This window comes from Harpia harpyja, chromosome 10, assembly GCF_026419915.1.
Source record: "Harpia harpyja isolate bHarHar1 chromosome 10, bHarHar1 primary haplotype, whole genome shotgun sequence".
In the NCBI taxonomy this organism is placed as follows: Eukaryota; Metazoa; Chordata; class Aves; order Accipitriformes; family Accipitridae; genus Harpia; species Harpia harpyja.
In genome coordinates this window covers 2,166,115-2,181,418 of record NC_068949.1, presented here as the reverse complement: position 1 = coordinate 2,181,418, position 15,304 = coordinate 2,166,115, and the positions used below count along the sequence as shown (strand labels likewise).

The 15,304-nt window shown below is 53.6% G+C and overlaps 2 protein-coding genes and 1 non-coding gene across 3 annotated transcripts; all 3 read left to right on the top strand.

Annotated features, from left to right (window-relative positions):
• The first annotated feature begins 3,297 nt into the window (after positions 1-3,297).
• Positions 3,298-3,371, top strand: TRNAN-GUU (transfer RNA asparagine (anticodon GUU)). The gene has a single exon. It is a non-coding gene; the product is annotated as a tRNA-Asn (tRNA).
• A 4,303-nt stretch (positions 3,372-7,674) lies between these two features.
• On the top strand, positions 7,675-8,613 carry LOC128147030 (olfactory receptor 14C36-like). Its single transcript, XM_052799200.1, has one exon. It carries the CDS (start codon positions 7,687-7,689, stop codon positions 8,611-8,613), a length of 927 nt encoding a protein of 308 aa, XP_052655160.1. The 5' UTR covers positions 7,675-7,686.
• Positions 8,614-13,786: 5,173 nt separating this feature from the next.
• On the top strand, positions 13,787-14,737 carry LOC128147325 (olfactory receptor 10K2-like). Its single transcript, XM_052799786.1, has one exon. It carries the CDS (start codon positions 13,787-13,789, stop codon positions 14,735-14,737), a length of 951 nt encoding a protein of 316 aa, XP_052655746.1.
• The last annotated feature ends 567 nt before the right edge of the window (positions 14,738-15,304 follow it).

Below are 15,304 nucleotides of genomic sequence, written 5' to 3'. Positions count from 1 at the left end.
CATCAAAAGACACCGAAAGGGGAGCGTATCTGTTCTTTCCCTAATAGCACCCCCGCGGTTGGTGAGACAACGTGTGGGTGACACCCAGGCTGGGGGCTGCCAGCTGTGGGGCCCCTCTCAGATCTTCCCGGGCTGGGGACAATGGAGTCATGCCGGGACAGACCCCAGAGCAGGGGTCTCCCCGTGGGGTCCTGGGGCCTTGCCGTGCCCTCCCACTGCCCATGGGGATCTCCTCGCCACCCCTCCCACCGCGGCATGACCACCTCCAGCACCAGCCCGCGCTGGTGCAGGGAACAGCCCAGGACAGCCCCGACCGTATCACCAGCATCTGGCTGGCCCATCGGACCCCTGCCCGTTAACCCAGGCCCCACCGGTGCTGTTCCTCACCCCCAGCGAGCCTCTGCACATCTGCAGGGGGCAGGGGCAGCTCCACACAGGGAGACCACCAGCAGAGACGGGGCTTTGTCCCTTGGGCTGCTGTGCACGCTGGCCCGGCTGCGAGCCCCTGTGAGCCTCAGCCCCCTGTCCCGCGGGTCCCACCCCACGTGTGATCCAAACTGAACGCCTGTCCTTTGTAGTGCCCAGAGCCTCATGTTTCGGGCCGAAATGCTCAGGTTTAGGGTCCAAACCCGCCTTTGATGACCCCCAGCCTTTCCTCAGGGCCCACAGCTCCATCCTGAGGCTCTCAGCCCTAAAGGTGGAGTTGGTTGCCTGGCAACCTCCCCCCAGCAGTCCCTGGGGAGTCAGTGGACCCAGGACAGCCAATCACACTTGAGGAGGCGGGGGCAAGGCATGTGATCGATAGGTAACCCACCAGTCAAGGTTCGAGGCCTGCAGGAAAGGTGGCAAGAGTGCAAAAAGCCAGGCACAGTGCTGGGGGGGGGGGGGGCAGTGTTGGTTGGAGGCGGGGCATGCCAGCTCCACCAATCAGAGCTGGCAATAGCAAAGCACACCAGTGACTGATAAGCCGCCTGCCCCATCACGGGATGGGAGGAGCAAGGGAGCAATCTCATGCAGCCAATCGGAGGAAACATCGCCTCAGGGGAGGGCGGGCAGCACACCGCAGCAGGCGGCCAATCACAGAGAGCATCACCTCAGGTGCACCTGGGCAGCCTGAGGCCTGGGGCCAGTCAGAGGCCGCCCTGAGGGAAGGGCGGGCCCCAAACCAGGGCACAGTGACAGCCGAGGGGACCAATCCGAGGCAGCACCGCCTCAAGGGAGGAGACTGACAGCCCTCCCCACCTGTGCTGCCCCATGGGAGAAGAAGGTGGGCTACGCTGGCCACCAGGCCTGGTGCTGGGGCCAGGAGTTTCCTTTAGGCACCTGCAGTGCCGAGGGCTCCGGCAGTCCTGGGAGCTGAGTGTGCCAGGCACAGGGCAAGCGACTGAGCTGGACGTTCTCCAACGGCAGGCATTTGTAGGAGGGGGGCTCGGAGGGAACCCATCTTGCCCTACCGCTGCAGGGGGTCGGGTCCAGGCACGCGGGAGCCCTGGCCCCCTGCACGTCGGGCTTTGCAGTGCCCTCACATGGCCTGAGCCTCCTCCCAACCGCACAGAGCTGCTCAGACCTGCTGCTAACTCCTGGTTCCCCGCCGCTGACTTGCTGCTCGCACGGGTCGGACGCATTGGTTCAGCTGTATGTCATGAAAGAAAGCAAAGGACCGAGAAGCCAGAGAGACAGGGAGAGAGGTTGCTGCAGAGTGGAGTCCCTGGAGAGAAATGTCTTTCGGGGAGGCTTCTCATGTCAGGCCAGGCCAGGCAAACAGATGAAACTGTGGAGTGGGAAGGCTCCCGTAGGCAGTAGCTCAAAGGGGCTGAGCTCTGCCTGCCAGCCTGTTGTATTAGCAGGGACAACATCAAGAGCAACCACGGCAGCTGCTGAAGACAGGCTATTTAGAGAGCATACTCTCCTCTGAGCAAGTACAAGCCTAACTCTTGACAGCCCGGTTCCCCCAGCAGCCCCCTCCTGCCCCACTCGTGGGAGACGAGCAAGGTCTGGGCCAGGCGAGGGGCTGGTGGGAAGCTTGTGACACTGGTCAGGAGGTGAGGACCAGCTCCCACAGGGGCAGAGTGCTCCCAGGAGCCCCAGGCCAGCACGGCCCTACTCCTACAGCCGTGGTCCCCCAGGGCATGGCCAGGCTGCACCGTCCCACTGTGCCAGCCCACCTCCGTGGGAGGTGAGGGGTTCCCAGGCTCTGCCTGTGCATGGAGGGCTGGGAGGGGGCCAAGCTTTTGTGGTGCTGGGACCCAGAGCTTGGGCTGTGGGACGTTCCCTGCTCTGGGAGCAGAACAGGCACCATGGGCGACTCACTGCGATGTGGCTGTCCCTGTTGCTGCTCTCAAAACTTCAGGCAGAAATCCCTCCAGAGGCCAGGACAAACCCCACCTCACTTGGGGTGTCCCCGCAATGGCCGGCAGATTTCCCTGCCTTCCTGCCATGGTCTGGCCCCATCGCCCTGCGCCCCAGGGAGCAGAGATGGGTGGGGGCCTTCCAGCAAGGAAGGAGGGCTGAGGGGAAGTCTGCTCATCCAAGGGCCGAAGGCTCTGGGGCACACGGGGGCTTCCTCACCCATTGCACCTCAAGGTGAAGGGTGAGGGGCAGAGCACAGCTGGAGCCAGAGGAGCACAGCTGGAGCTGGGGCTGCCTGACTAGTCCGGGGGGTGGAGGGAGGAGAAGGAGTGGGGAGGGATGTCCATGACTGTTTCTGGGAATGCTGTCTCAGGCCCCAGCCTTCACCAGGGCCATGCCTCCCCGTACCCCTTGCCTAAACTTCCCACCCCTTGTTATTGCCCACGACGCTGCCAGCTGGTTTCCAAGGCTGGGCCTGGCAGAGGAGGGAGGAGAGTTGTGGTCGACCCTTTTCGCTCCTCAGGCTGGAGAATGACATCCTTAGCTGAATCAAGAGGGCAGACGCAGAGAGAGGGATGATACTGAAACAAGGAGTTTGGAGAGAGCTGTCTAAGCCCAAGGTCTGCAAGCAAGACTAGGGCAAGGACTGCCTCTGGTGACTTGGCTTCCCAGGTCACTATGGGATGGAAGGGGACCTTCTGCTGAAGATCTCTCATGGACGGACGTCCCCACCGCAGACATGTAGAGCTCCTCCAAGGGGGTTACTCCGGGTGCCTCGGTGGAGGGCAGAGGTGGCTCTAGGCCTGAAAGACCTAGATGAAGGGTGGGCAGTGAGGGTTGTGGTGTTTCTCTTCCCAAGTCACCATTACGCGTGAGGAAGCTCCGCTTCCCTGGCAATGGCCAAACATCTGCCTGCCGTTGGGAAGCCCCAGGGAGCTCCCTTCGGGAGTCTCTGTGGCGCAATCGGTTAGCGCGTTCGGCTGTTAACCGAAAGGTTGGTGGTTCGAGCCCACCCAGGGACGCCTCTCCCCTCTTGCTTGCCTATGCCACAGCCTTCTAACATTTAAGGTCCCTTCCAACCCAAAGCGTCCTATGGCTCTAGAAAAAAACACAGGCTCTTCAGTCCCCTCAGCAAAGCCAGAGGAGGGAAAGAAAACTGATGGCAGCAGTTCCTTATTCTGATTTGCCTGCCCAGCTTGGGGAGCAGGGCTTAGCTCCCACCTGGGCTCAACCCAGCACATAATTTGCCTTAGTTCTACTTTCACTAAAGACAGTAACAGTAGCGTGCTCTAAAAACATTTCTTCTTCTTGATGGTCATAAGACTCATTTCTCTACTCTTAGTAAACTTAATGGCTTTAATGTTCTGCCTTTCACCTGACCTGATCCCCACCCACTGCTGCTTGTTCTTCTCCAGACTCCTGCCTTCAGGCACAAGGGCCTGGGACACCCCACCAGTATCAGTCCCCTGCCTAAGGAAAAGTCTTCTCCTCTGGAGCTCAAGGCTCCGCCACTTGCTCTCCTCACCCCCCCGGCATCTGGGACCCCACCATCTCATGGTCACTACAGCCAAGGATGACACTGATTATCACATCCCTGTCCACATCTTCCTTGTTTGCCAGTACTGGAGCCAGGTGAAGCACCCAGGGCCCTTGCTGGCCCACCTAGGAGCTGTCTGAAGAAGTTGTCCCGAGATCCTCCAGACTGTTTGCACCCTGTTCGACCCGGTCCATGAATGCCAGGGCAATTACAGTCCCCAACAGGAACTGGCTCATTGACCTGCAGTCTTCCTTGGGCTGCTGACAGAAGACTTTTCCTGCTTCCTCACCCGCATGGAGAGGTTCAGAACTGCCAGCATGATGTCACCCTTACTGCTTCCTCTAATCCTCAGTGACAGAAGCTAACCCATCCTGGAAGAGCTCCATACATCTGAGCTGCCCCTTCACACAGGGCCAGCCCCACGCTCACCTTCCCTGGCACTCTCTTCTGCAGAGCCTCTATCCCTCTTTTGCAGCACCCCAGGTGAGCAAGCTGTCCCACCACGTCTAATTTCATCCAAAACCTTCACAATGCTGTGAGGCTCCAGCTCCTCCTGCCTGGGCACGTTTGGGCTGCAGCATCTCAGCCGTGGCACCGGGGCTGGGCACAGACTCCTTGCAGGCAGGTACAGTAACAGGGACCCAAGGACCCCACGCTGCTTCACACGCTCGAGTGTTTGACAGATGTTCATGCAACAAGGAACTGAGCTGCCCACAGACTGCCCTGCTGTCTGCAAGGCCAGAGAAGCGCGGCTGGGGAATGACACCGTGTCCAGAGAGGCGTTTGGTGACTCTGCAGAAACTCTGCAGGGCTGTGGGCCTTGTAGGACAAACTCCAGGAAGGAGAGAGTGCTGCAGAGAAAGTGTTTGGAGGTGGACACCTTCTGGTCCGTCCCCACTGTGACTGTGGACATTACCATCATCATCTTCCTTCTGCACGCCATCAGGCATGGGAGGAGAGGTTCAGAGAGAGGAGAACAGTCCAGGGTGGAGAACACAAGCACAGGGCTGGGCACCCTGCTGTGGCCTGCCTCCTTGTCCTGCGGCACCACCAAGGGATGGACCTTGCGTCTGTGGCATGGTGTTGCTGTTCAGGCGATGGCAGACAGGCACCGGACCCCTTTGGGAGGCCCTGGGGTGCCTGCCCCACACCAGCTCCACCAGGGCACGGCTCCCCTGGAGGTCCTGTGCTGTGTTTGCCTGCTGAGTGCAGGTGTATTTGGCACTCTAGGCACCTGGCGTGGCACTGGAGGCTTTTTTCTTAATGCCATTAAGTAAATGAAAATAAATAAGGTGTCTTCAGCACAGGGATGTGGATGTGTCTTAACTTTGCCATGACTGGTACTCTAGTAAATGCAGTGGAGAGAGACACTCCCGGGTCTCCTTCTGGTGCGCCCCTGTGCTTGGTCAGCCCAAGAGCTCCGTGTGCTCCAGAGATATATGTGACAAGGTGCATTCAGGTGCCCTGAATGTACAGGTCCGGTGTCATGCAGGATGGCCAAGGATATCCCCATTCCCCCTCCGGACCTCAGCTGACGCTCAGGAAGGATGTGGGTATTCTCAGAGATTTTCCACCGGAGCTTGCAAACGGTTGCATACGTCTTGGACAAACCCTGGCCCCTCAGTCATCAGCAAGTGTCTGTGGGTGAACAATCGAGTGCCCACAGTACAAAGACCAGAGAATCAGAGCAGGGGCTCACCTGCAGGCAATGCTTTTGTGCCCCCGGAATTGAAGCAAGAGGAATCCCAGCTCCTCTGGCTGTGTGGGGTGTATGGGGGGAGCTGAATCCTGCTTCTTCCAGCTGGGGATGACATGCCTGCATTGCCTCAGCTGAACAACAGCTCTGCAAAGGGGAAGCCAAACCCTCCCTGCCTGAGTGTCCTTTTTGTTACGGGACAGGAACGGCGGTGTCCAGAGGGGAACGTCGATGCCTCTCGCAGACAACCACGCTCTGTTAGGACAATTTCTGCCGCAGGAATCAGTCCCTCTCCGCTGTTGAGAGAAACCACCACAGCTCATAACCCAGTAAGTCTCTGGCTGCAGGGCAATATACCGGAGTTTCCTGGAGGGGTCTCCTACAGCTGGCACATCCCAGAGCAGATAGGATCTGGCAGGATGGCTCTCAGGGTTTCTTTCGCGTGGAGGAGGATGTGCAGCAGAGCAGGGCTTCCCTGCTGCAGCCTCTGAGGGACAGGGCATCACAGGTCCCTTTTCCCAGGGTTGACTGCAGGGCTGTGAAGCCGGGCGTGCACCCAGGGGTGCCCAGGGCTGTCCTTCAGAGCAGGGTCCCTGCACCCCAGGGCTCTGTGTGCCGGGGCTCTGCTCCCCACGGCACTCTGGGGAGAAGCTGTGGGTGGTAGGAGCAACCCCCGGCAGGGCAGGGTCCTTGTGCTGTTGGGAGGGTGCTGCAGGGATCAGGTCTGTTCACAGATCCAGATCAGCCCTAGGACATTTCTGAGGGGAGTTTTCACAAGAGTTGTCGATGCAGCATTTATTATAAAGACAAAGAGCTTTCCTGAGTTTCCACTTTCAATTTCCCACTGCTGCTGAGGGTTGGGGAGAGGAGAGAAATGGGAAAGGAGATCACAGAGTCACGGAGCAGGAAGATGCTGAGCAGCCTTCCCCTGTGACAGGTGCCTCTCAGGTGAGTGAGGATGTGCATGTAGTGATAGTCCCCCCTGCCCCTCTGTCGTGACCACGTCTGCAGCCGAAGGGCAGATGGAGGGCAATAGTTTGGAAGGCAGGTTCTGTCCCAGTGGTGACTCATTCAGACCCGGTCACCTCTGTTCAAAAGGGTAAAACCAGAAAAAGGAAATCCCTCCCAGGGCACATTTCCAGAGGCAGGTGGCCCAAGTGCTAATGTCATTTCTCCCTTCAGGACGTAGAGACTGTTCCCACAGGGGCATTTCATCCAGGCTCCTGCACTCAGCCCAGGGTGTCTCTTGTCAGTGACCACCTTGAAATACGGGGCTTTTTGCTGCTTCTGTCTGCCAGCTGCTGTAGAGCGGGTCTGACTCCTGAGGAGCCCATTGGATGAGGCTCCTCCTCCTCATGGCACAGTCAGCCAGAGTAAATCAGAACAAAATCAGAACTGCCGTCCCTTTGTACTCGGCACTGGTGAGACCACACCTCCAATACTGTGTTGAGTTTTGGGTGCCTCAATACAAGAAAGACATTGCGGTGCTGGAGTGCGTCCAGAGAAGGGCAACGAAGCTGGTGAAGGGTCTAGAGAACAATTCTTATGAGGATCAGCTGAGGGAACTGGGATTTTTTAGTCTGGAGAAGAGGATGCTGAGGGGAGACCTTATCGCTCTCTACAACTACCTGAAAGGAGGTTGTAGCAAGGTGGGGGTCATTCTCTTTTCCCAGGAAATAAGTGATAGGACAAGAGGAAACAGCCTGAAGTTGGACCAGGGGAGGTTTAGATTGGATATTAGGAAAAATTTATTCACTGAAAGTGTTGTCAAGCATTGGAGCAGGCTCACCAGGGAAGTAGTTGAGTCACCATCCCTGGATGTATTTAAAAGATGTGTAGATGTGGTGCTTAGGGACCTGGTTTACTGATGGACTTGGCAGTGTTAGGTTTACGGTTGGAGTCAGTGATCTTAAGGATCTTTTCCAACCTAAATGATTCTATGATTCTGTGACTGGGGGGAGCAGCATGAAGTTCCTCTTGAGAAGGGCAGAAACAATGTGGGCGGTTTCTCTGAGAAACAGAACAGGTTTTCCTCAGAGAAGCCTGCATTGACTTGTCCATGTATTTTTCTCCTGGTACGGCACGCAAATCCCAAAGGCAGCAAATGTCCAACAGCAGCTCCATCACCCAGTTCCTCCTCCTGGCGTTCGCAGACACGCGGGAGCTGCAGCTCTTGCACTTTGGGCTCTTCCTGGGCATCTACCTGGCTGCTCTCCTGGGCAATGGGCTCATCATCATCGCTGTAGCCTGCGACCAGCACCTCCACACCCCCATGTACTTCTTCCTCCTCAACCTCTCCCTCCTCGACCTGGGCTCTATCTCCACCACTCTTCCCAAATCCATGGCCAATGCCCTTTTGGATACCAGGGCCATTTCCTATGCAGGATGTTCTGCCCAGGTCTTTCTGTTTGTCTTTGTGATGTCCTCAGAGTTTTCTCTCCTCACTGTCATGGCCTATGACCGCTTCATTACCATCTGCAAACCCCTGCACTATGGGACCCTCCTGGGCAGCAGAGCTTGTGCCAACATGGCAGCAGCTGCCTGGGGCAGTGGTTTCCTCTATGCCGTGCTGCACACTGCCAATACATTTTCACTGCTGCTCTGCCAAGGCAATGCCGTGAACCAGTTCTTCTGTGAAATCCCCCAGATCCTCAAGCTCTCCTGCTCAGACTCCTACCTCAGGGAAGTTGGGCTTCTTGTGGTTAGTGCTCTCGTATTTTGGGGCTGTTTTGTTTTCATTGTGCTGTCCTATGTGCAGATCTTCAGGGCTGTGCTGAGGATCCCCTCTGAGCAGGGACGCCACAAAGCCTTTTCCACGTGCCTGCCTCACCTGGCTGTGGTCTCTCTTTTTCTCAGCACTGGCATGTTTGCCTACCTGAAGCCCCCCTCCATCTCTTCCCCATCCCTGGACCTGGTCATGGCAGATCTGTACTCCGTGGTGCCCCCAGCAGTGAACCCCCTCATCTACAGCATGAGGAACCGGGAGCTCAAGGATGCCATTAGGAAACTGATTTCATCAACACCTTTGTAGTAGTGATAAACTTCCCATCTCTCTCCAGAAATGTCTTGCAGGCTATCCCATAGAAGTCTTGACCTTCTTCTTCTTCTTCTTCTCATTATAATTTCTCTTTAGAATGTGACTACAGCAATGTTTGTTTTCTTCTACTGAGGCGTGAACTTGCTCTCTGTCACCTGGAGCCGGTATAAAGGTGTCGACCACTGGGTCAGAGTTGAATCCCTCATAGCATCTAACAGAATGGGATCTCCTGTGTGCCATGGGCTTTTCTTCCAATGCTGGTGTCAGGAGTAGGCATGAGCGATTGCACCCCCAGAAGGACGTTGGTCAGGATTCTGCATGGCTGCAGGAGCAGAAACCTGTCAGTCACGCTGTTACCCGTTAGCAACTGAGGAAGGGATTTCAGACTCACCCATCAGTGTCTGGTGACAGTGGAGGCAATGACTGGTCACTGTGTTTCATACTTGGGGTTCTCCCCTATTGACTTGGCAGACGACATCATTCTCGAGGGTAACTGGAGCTGCCTGGAGAGCCTGAGGGATCTCCAGGGACAGTGCATGCCTCCAGTAGGCAGTGAGTAGAGCCCCACGAATTGAGAGATCACCGAAGGTGGAGACACCCACAGGTAAAGTGTGGAACTGAGGTATCCCTGGGGAAAGAAGAACTCTGCAATCCCAGGGGAGGCAGCAGGGACCCGGCAGCTTGGCGAAGGTAGGCTGGAGAACGATTAATGTCACCCTTATGCAGCGGAGGCCCACTCACGTGTAGTGTTAATGCACAAGAAGGACTTGGGTCCCTCAGAATCATTCCATCAGGGCTTGCAGACACTTGTACATGTCTTGGACCACCCCGGCACCTCAAAAGCCTCCAGGTCTTTAGCATAAGCAGCTAACTGCCACCCTCCCTCCCCACTGATTAAAGAGGATATTCAGACCAGGGGCTCACATACAAGCACCTCTTTTGTGCACTCTTGAACTGTGGCAGGAGGAATCCCAGCTCCTGTGGGCCTGTGGGGTGCGTGGGGGGAGTTGAATACCCATCCAGGCCAAGGGTTTCTAACCAGTGGTAGGATATCTGCCTTGGCTCAGCTGAATCACTGCCCTACTGTCCTGGTTTCAGCTGGGACAGAGTTAATTTTCTTTCTAGTAGCTGGTAGAGTGTTGTGGTTTGGGTTCAGTATGAGAAGAATATTGATAACACACTGATGTTTTCAGTTGTTGCTAAAGTAGCGTTTAGTCTAAAGTCAAGGAGTTTTCAGCTTCTCATGCCCAGCCAGTGAGAAAGCTGGAGGGGCACAAGAAGTTGGCACAGGACGCAGCCAGGGCAGCTGACCCCAGCTGGCCAAAGGGATATTCCATACCATGTGACGTCATGCCCAGTATATAAACTGGGGGGAGTGGGGGTGGGGGGATCACCGCTTAGGGACTAATTGGGCATCGGTTGGCGGGTGGGGAGCAATTGCATTGTGCATCACTTGCATATTCCAATCCTTTTATTATTATAGTCATTTTATTATTGTTATTATTAGTTTCTTCCTTTCTGTTCTATTAAACTGTTCTTATCTCAACCCACAAGTCTTACCTTTGTTTTCGTCTTACCTTTTTTTTCCCCGATTCCCTCCCCATCCCTCTGGGTGGTGGGGGAGTGAGTGAGTGGCTGCGTGGTGCTTAGTTGCTGGCTGGGGTTAAACCACAACACCTACACAGGGGAAAATGTACCTCTGGCTGCCACTGCCTAGGTGTCCAGCCAAGAAAAGTAAAAGAAGTAGGGGTTAACAGAGGAAGAATCTCCACCTCTCTTTGGTACCCATTCTCTGATAAGCCAAATGACACTGCTGGAATTAGCTGCTCTCTGCTCTTTGGAGAAGGAGCTCAAGGAGGCACTGAGCAAATGGATTTCATAGCCATTTTTCACCTGTAATAACTTGCTAAGCCCTGTGTAGTCATGACACCCGTGGTATCTCAGGTCAGTTCTGCATTCTGCTTGGTGTTCATTGCTATTGTTGTCTATGTGATCCTCATGTTCATAGAGAAATGTCTGGATTCATCCCAACTCTGCTAATGCATAAACCTGTTGTGTCTGACCTTGAAGCATGTTGCGTATGTTTACAACATTGTCACAGCTGACTCCCCAGTACTATCTCTTTAAAAAATGTCATCTCACTGCAGAGATCTTCAGGGCAGGTCCTGAAGACCGGGCTATAATTCAAAAGATCATGCAAAGAATACAGGGAATAAATGGCACCCAAAAAGATCCTCTGGCTTGGCTTTGGTTCCCCAGTGGCCTGAAGGATGAGCTCAGCATCCTAGAGTGATATGATGGGGACCCAGGTCTGGATCCAGGGCTCAGGTGTCAGTGCCTAGCGCAAACAGAGGTGGACAATTGTCTCATAGTTACCTGCCTTGAGCTGCCACACGTGCTCTAGAGCTAATCGCAGACACTCATCCTTCTGGAGAGGAACCGCGAGAGCTCAGGGGCTCTGCAGGGACCGTGTGAGCCCAGGGGTGAGCAGGGAGCTTCACAAAATGAGAAACCATCCAAAGTGTAGTCTTAAAAAGGGAAAGCACTAAATGCGAGTGTGCAACGTGAATTGAGGACTCTGCAATCCCAGGAGAGGCAGCAAGCAGGAAGAGTCGTTGATTCCCTCAGTGGTAGAGAGGCCTTACAGAGACATCTCGATAGATTAGAGTGCTCGGCAATCACCAACCATATGACATTCAAGAAGGGCAAATGCTCAATTCTGCACCTGGAATGGTGTAATACTGGAGGTGCATATAGTCTGGGGGACAAGAGGCTGGAATGCAGCCCTGTAGAAAGGGATCCGGGGGTTTTGATGGATGGTAAGCTCAATATAAGTCAACAATGTGCCCTGGTGGCCAAAAGGGCCAACCATGTCCTGGGGTGCATTAAGCACTGTATAGCTAAGCAGTCAAAAGAAGTGATTGTCCCCCTATACTCAGCATCAGTGTGGCCTCACCTCAAGTCCTACGTGCAGTTTTGGGCTCCACAATATAAGAAGGGTATAAAAATATTAGCATGTGTCCAAAGGAGGGCAACAAAGATGGTGAAAGGACTAGAGGGCATGACTTATGACGAGTGGCTGAGGATACCAAGTTTGTTCAGCTTAGAGAAGAGGAGACTGAGGGGTGTCCTCATTGCTGTCTACAACTTCCTCGTGAGGGAGATGGAGAGAGAGGTGCTGATTTCTTCTCTCTAGTGTCCAGTGATAAGACACGAGGGAGTGCCTTAACACTGCATCAGGGAAAGTTCAGACTGGATATTAGGAAAAAAGTTCTTCACTGAGAGGGTGGTCAAGCACTGGAACAAGCTCCCCAGGGAAGTGGTGATGGCCCCAAGTCTGTTGGTGTTCAAGAAGTGTTTGGACAATGCTCTTGGATATGTAGTTTAACCTTTAGGTTGCCCTGTGTGGAGTTGGGAGTTGGACTTAATGATCCTCATGCTTTCCTTGCAACTCAGGATATTCTATGATTCGATTATTCTTTTATAAGATTTGGGGTATAGCCACAAAACCCATCCCTCCAAAAAAGCCTGAGCCTGACTGTCCCTTCCCACAGCAGGGGCAAAGGATCGCAGTGGAGGGTGCTGCAAGCCCACTGAGTCCAAGGCAGATGAGGACTTTGTCTGCAACGGTAAATGATAACAGAAGAGGAAGAGATATTTTTTTTCCCTCAGTCTCTGCAAGGAAGAAATAACTAAAAGTGCCTGATTGATCCTAGTCATTGCTTAGGAAAAATGCTTGAGTCTTGAGTTCAGCACACATCCATTACTGAGAATTGCCAATGGTATTTTTGGCATGCCTAAGAGAAATAGATCAGCTCTTAATTATGTCCATTGCAACCAATTAACAATGCCTATCACTGGTGTGGACACAGCAGTCCTTAGGTGGATTAATGAATATGCACCGCCCCCTCCATAAGAGCTGGTAGCTGCTGTCCCCTTGCCCAAAGGGACAGGAGGGCTAGGACTATCAGAGAGGCTGGTGATGCCTCCAGCCACAAGGGCTGCAAGCCTGCTCCACACCTGAATATCCTTCTGGCCAGTGCAGGTATGGTTTCTGGCTCATTTTTCCCCTGGCTCCACAGTTTTCCTTTCTGCATCCTTATTTTCCAGTGCTGGGGACTGGAGGGGAGGAGAGGGAGAGGTCCTGTAGCAGGACCCTGCACACAGCCCTGCTGTCCTGGCATGCATTAACCCTTGCAGAAGGAAGAAGGTCTGAGTTGCCTTCATACAAAACCCCTTTGCATCACTGCCCTTTGTATGAGGAAGGAAACATGCCATCTATGTCCACCACTATCCCAGGGCAAATGGTTCCCTCGTTCCTGGGGAGAGCTAAGACTCTTCTCCACGTGTCTCCTCTTGGAAACTACTGCAGCACCGGCAGCTGTTTACACATGCTCCCCTTGCTGGAATAACCCTGACTTGGGGTCAAGGATTGCCATGGGTTTGCAGTGGGAGTTAGCTGTGCTGCTCAAACCCTGTTTTACCGGCTTTTCTTCTCCATCCACTCAGCACAGCATTGCCAGCAGCTCCAGCGCTTCAGCTTATACAGCTCTTCACATGTCACTGAGAGCTAACACACCCCTTGTATGAGTGAGAGGCTCTGAAATGATGTTTCCTTCCTTGCAGGTCTCAGGAGGTCTTTCAGTCACGTTCCCAAAATCACAGCTTACAAGAAAGACTTCACAGACCCTCCTCCACCCCTCTATCTCCAGGCTGTAACTTTCCTGCCCTTGCAGTGATTGCCTGCAGCGTGCTTGCACGTAGGTAGGTGTTGCCACTTTCTCCACTGTGAAGATGAGAAATGGGACTTCCCCAAAGGGGACGGTGCTTTCTAGGTGAGCTCCAGCCACTGTGCCATCAGAGCTCCCCAGATCACAGAGAAGGAGCCATGTGTCCTTGAGCTACCTGTGCGCTCTCGGGAGCTGCAGCAAGACCAGGAGCTGCCCACAGCGCCCACCAGCCGTTGCGTGTCCCAAGCCAACACACAACACTGTTGTTGTCCCAGGAGGACAACCAACACTGCAAGCACAGAGGCCACGAAAGGGGTTTTGTGAGGCACACTCGAGCAAAAATTCTCTTTGTCACAGCAGCAGGCCACCTTGTACTTTCTGTGACCTGGGTGCTGTTTTTCTTGCTGCCTGATGTCCGGAGAAAACCTTTCATTTCCATGGGGAACAACAACCAAACCCTCGCCACAGACTTCATCTTCCTGGGTTTCTCCAGTGTCGCGGAACTGCAGAAGCTGCTTCTTGTGGTGTTTTTGCCGCTGTACCTGGTCACTCTGAGCATGAATACCACTATAATGATTATCATATGGGCTGATCGGAGCCTTCACACACCCATGTACTTTTTCCTTTGCGTCTTGTCATTTTCTGAGACTTGCTACACCTTCGTCATTGTCCCCAAGATGCTGGTAGACTTGATAGCAGAGAGAAAAACCATTTCCTTCCTAGGCTGTGCTGTACAAATGTACTTCTTCCTTTTCTTGGGGTGCTCCCACTCTTTCCTCCTGGCAGCCATGGGCTACGACCGCTGCGTTGCCATCTGCCACCCCCTGCACTACAACAGAATCATGACTTGGCGAGTGTGTGCTCAGCTGGTGGTTGCTTCTGCTCTGAGTGGCTTTCTGGTTGCCCAGGTGGTTACCCCCTTGATATTTTGTTTGCCTTTCCATACATCCAGGAAACTCAACCATTTCTTCTGTGACATCTCCCCTGTCCTCCGAGTGGCCTTTACTCACACAAACCTCAGTGAGGCCATTATCTTCACCCTGGGTATCTCTGTCCTTACAATCCCACTGATGCTGATCCTTATTTCATACCTCTTTGTTGCCTTAGCCATCCTGCAGATCCCTTCAGCCGCAGGGAGGCACAAAGCCTTCTCCACCTGCAGTGCTCACCTGATAGTAGTGATTGTTCATTACGGCTGTGCCTCCTTCATCTACCTGAGACCCGACTCCAGCTACTCGTCGGATCAGGATGCATTGATCTCTGTCACTTATACCATCCTCACTCCCCTGCTCAACCCTATGATTTACAGCCTAAGGAACAAGGATGTCAAAATGGCTCTTCAAAAAGCAATCAGGAAAAACATACTATCTCAGAAAGTTTTCCAGTGAAGAGGTTAAGATGAGCTGCTTCCTGACCAGGTATTTTCAGCCAACAACTTCCAAAAAACCATCACCCCTTTTCCCTACATCCTTTTTTGCTCACGGAGAAGCTTTCAGGAATGACATGACAGCTAATCATGGCTGCTAAGAACCTGACATTAACAATCAACAAATTCGAGTCACAGTGAGACTGGAAACATGACTTTCAGTGAAACACAATTTTTTTTTAAATTTAGAAACCCACAGTTTCACTCCAGTGACAGTAGTTTCTTAGGTACAACTTTTTCACATGAGCCATTTACTAAATAAAAAGAATAGATGTTGAAATAATTTCACAGTGAAACTCCTGGGTTTTAAGATGGCAAACTCAGGACCATGTTTGTATTGTGTATCAAGATACCACTGAACTCTGACACCTGCCCATCTGCATGGTATTGTAGTGCCCATCAACAAAGCCTGCAGGGCCACTAAACTACTTCAGCTTGTATCAGCCTGCTGTGGGCTAAACTTATCCACACAGCCATAAACCAAACCTCAGCTGATATGTTCACTTGCTGACCTGTGGGAAGCTGACCA

What these genes read in the sequence shown, in the direction of transcription:
- LOC128147030 (XM_052799200.1), top strand. Translation starts at nt 7,687, where the DNA reads ATGTCCAACAGCAGCTCCATCACCCAGTTCCTCCTCCTGGCGTTCGCA.
- LOC128147325 (XM_052799786.1), top strand. Translation starts at nt 13,787, where the DNA reads ATGGGGAACAACAACCAAACCCTCGCCACAGACTTCATCTTCCTGGGT.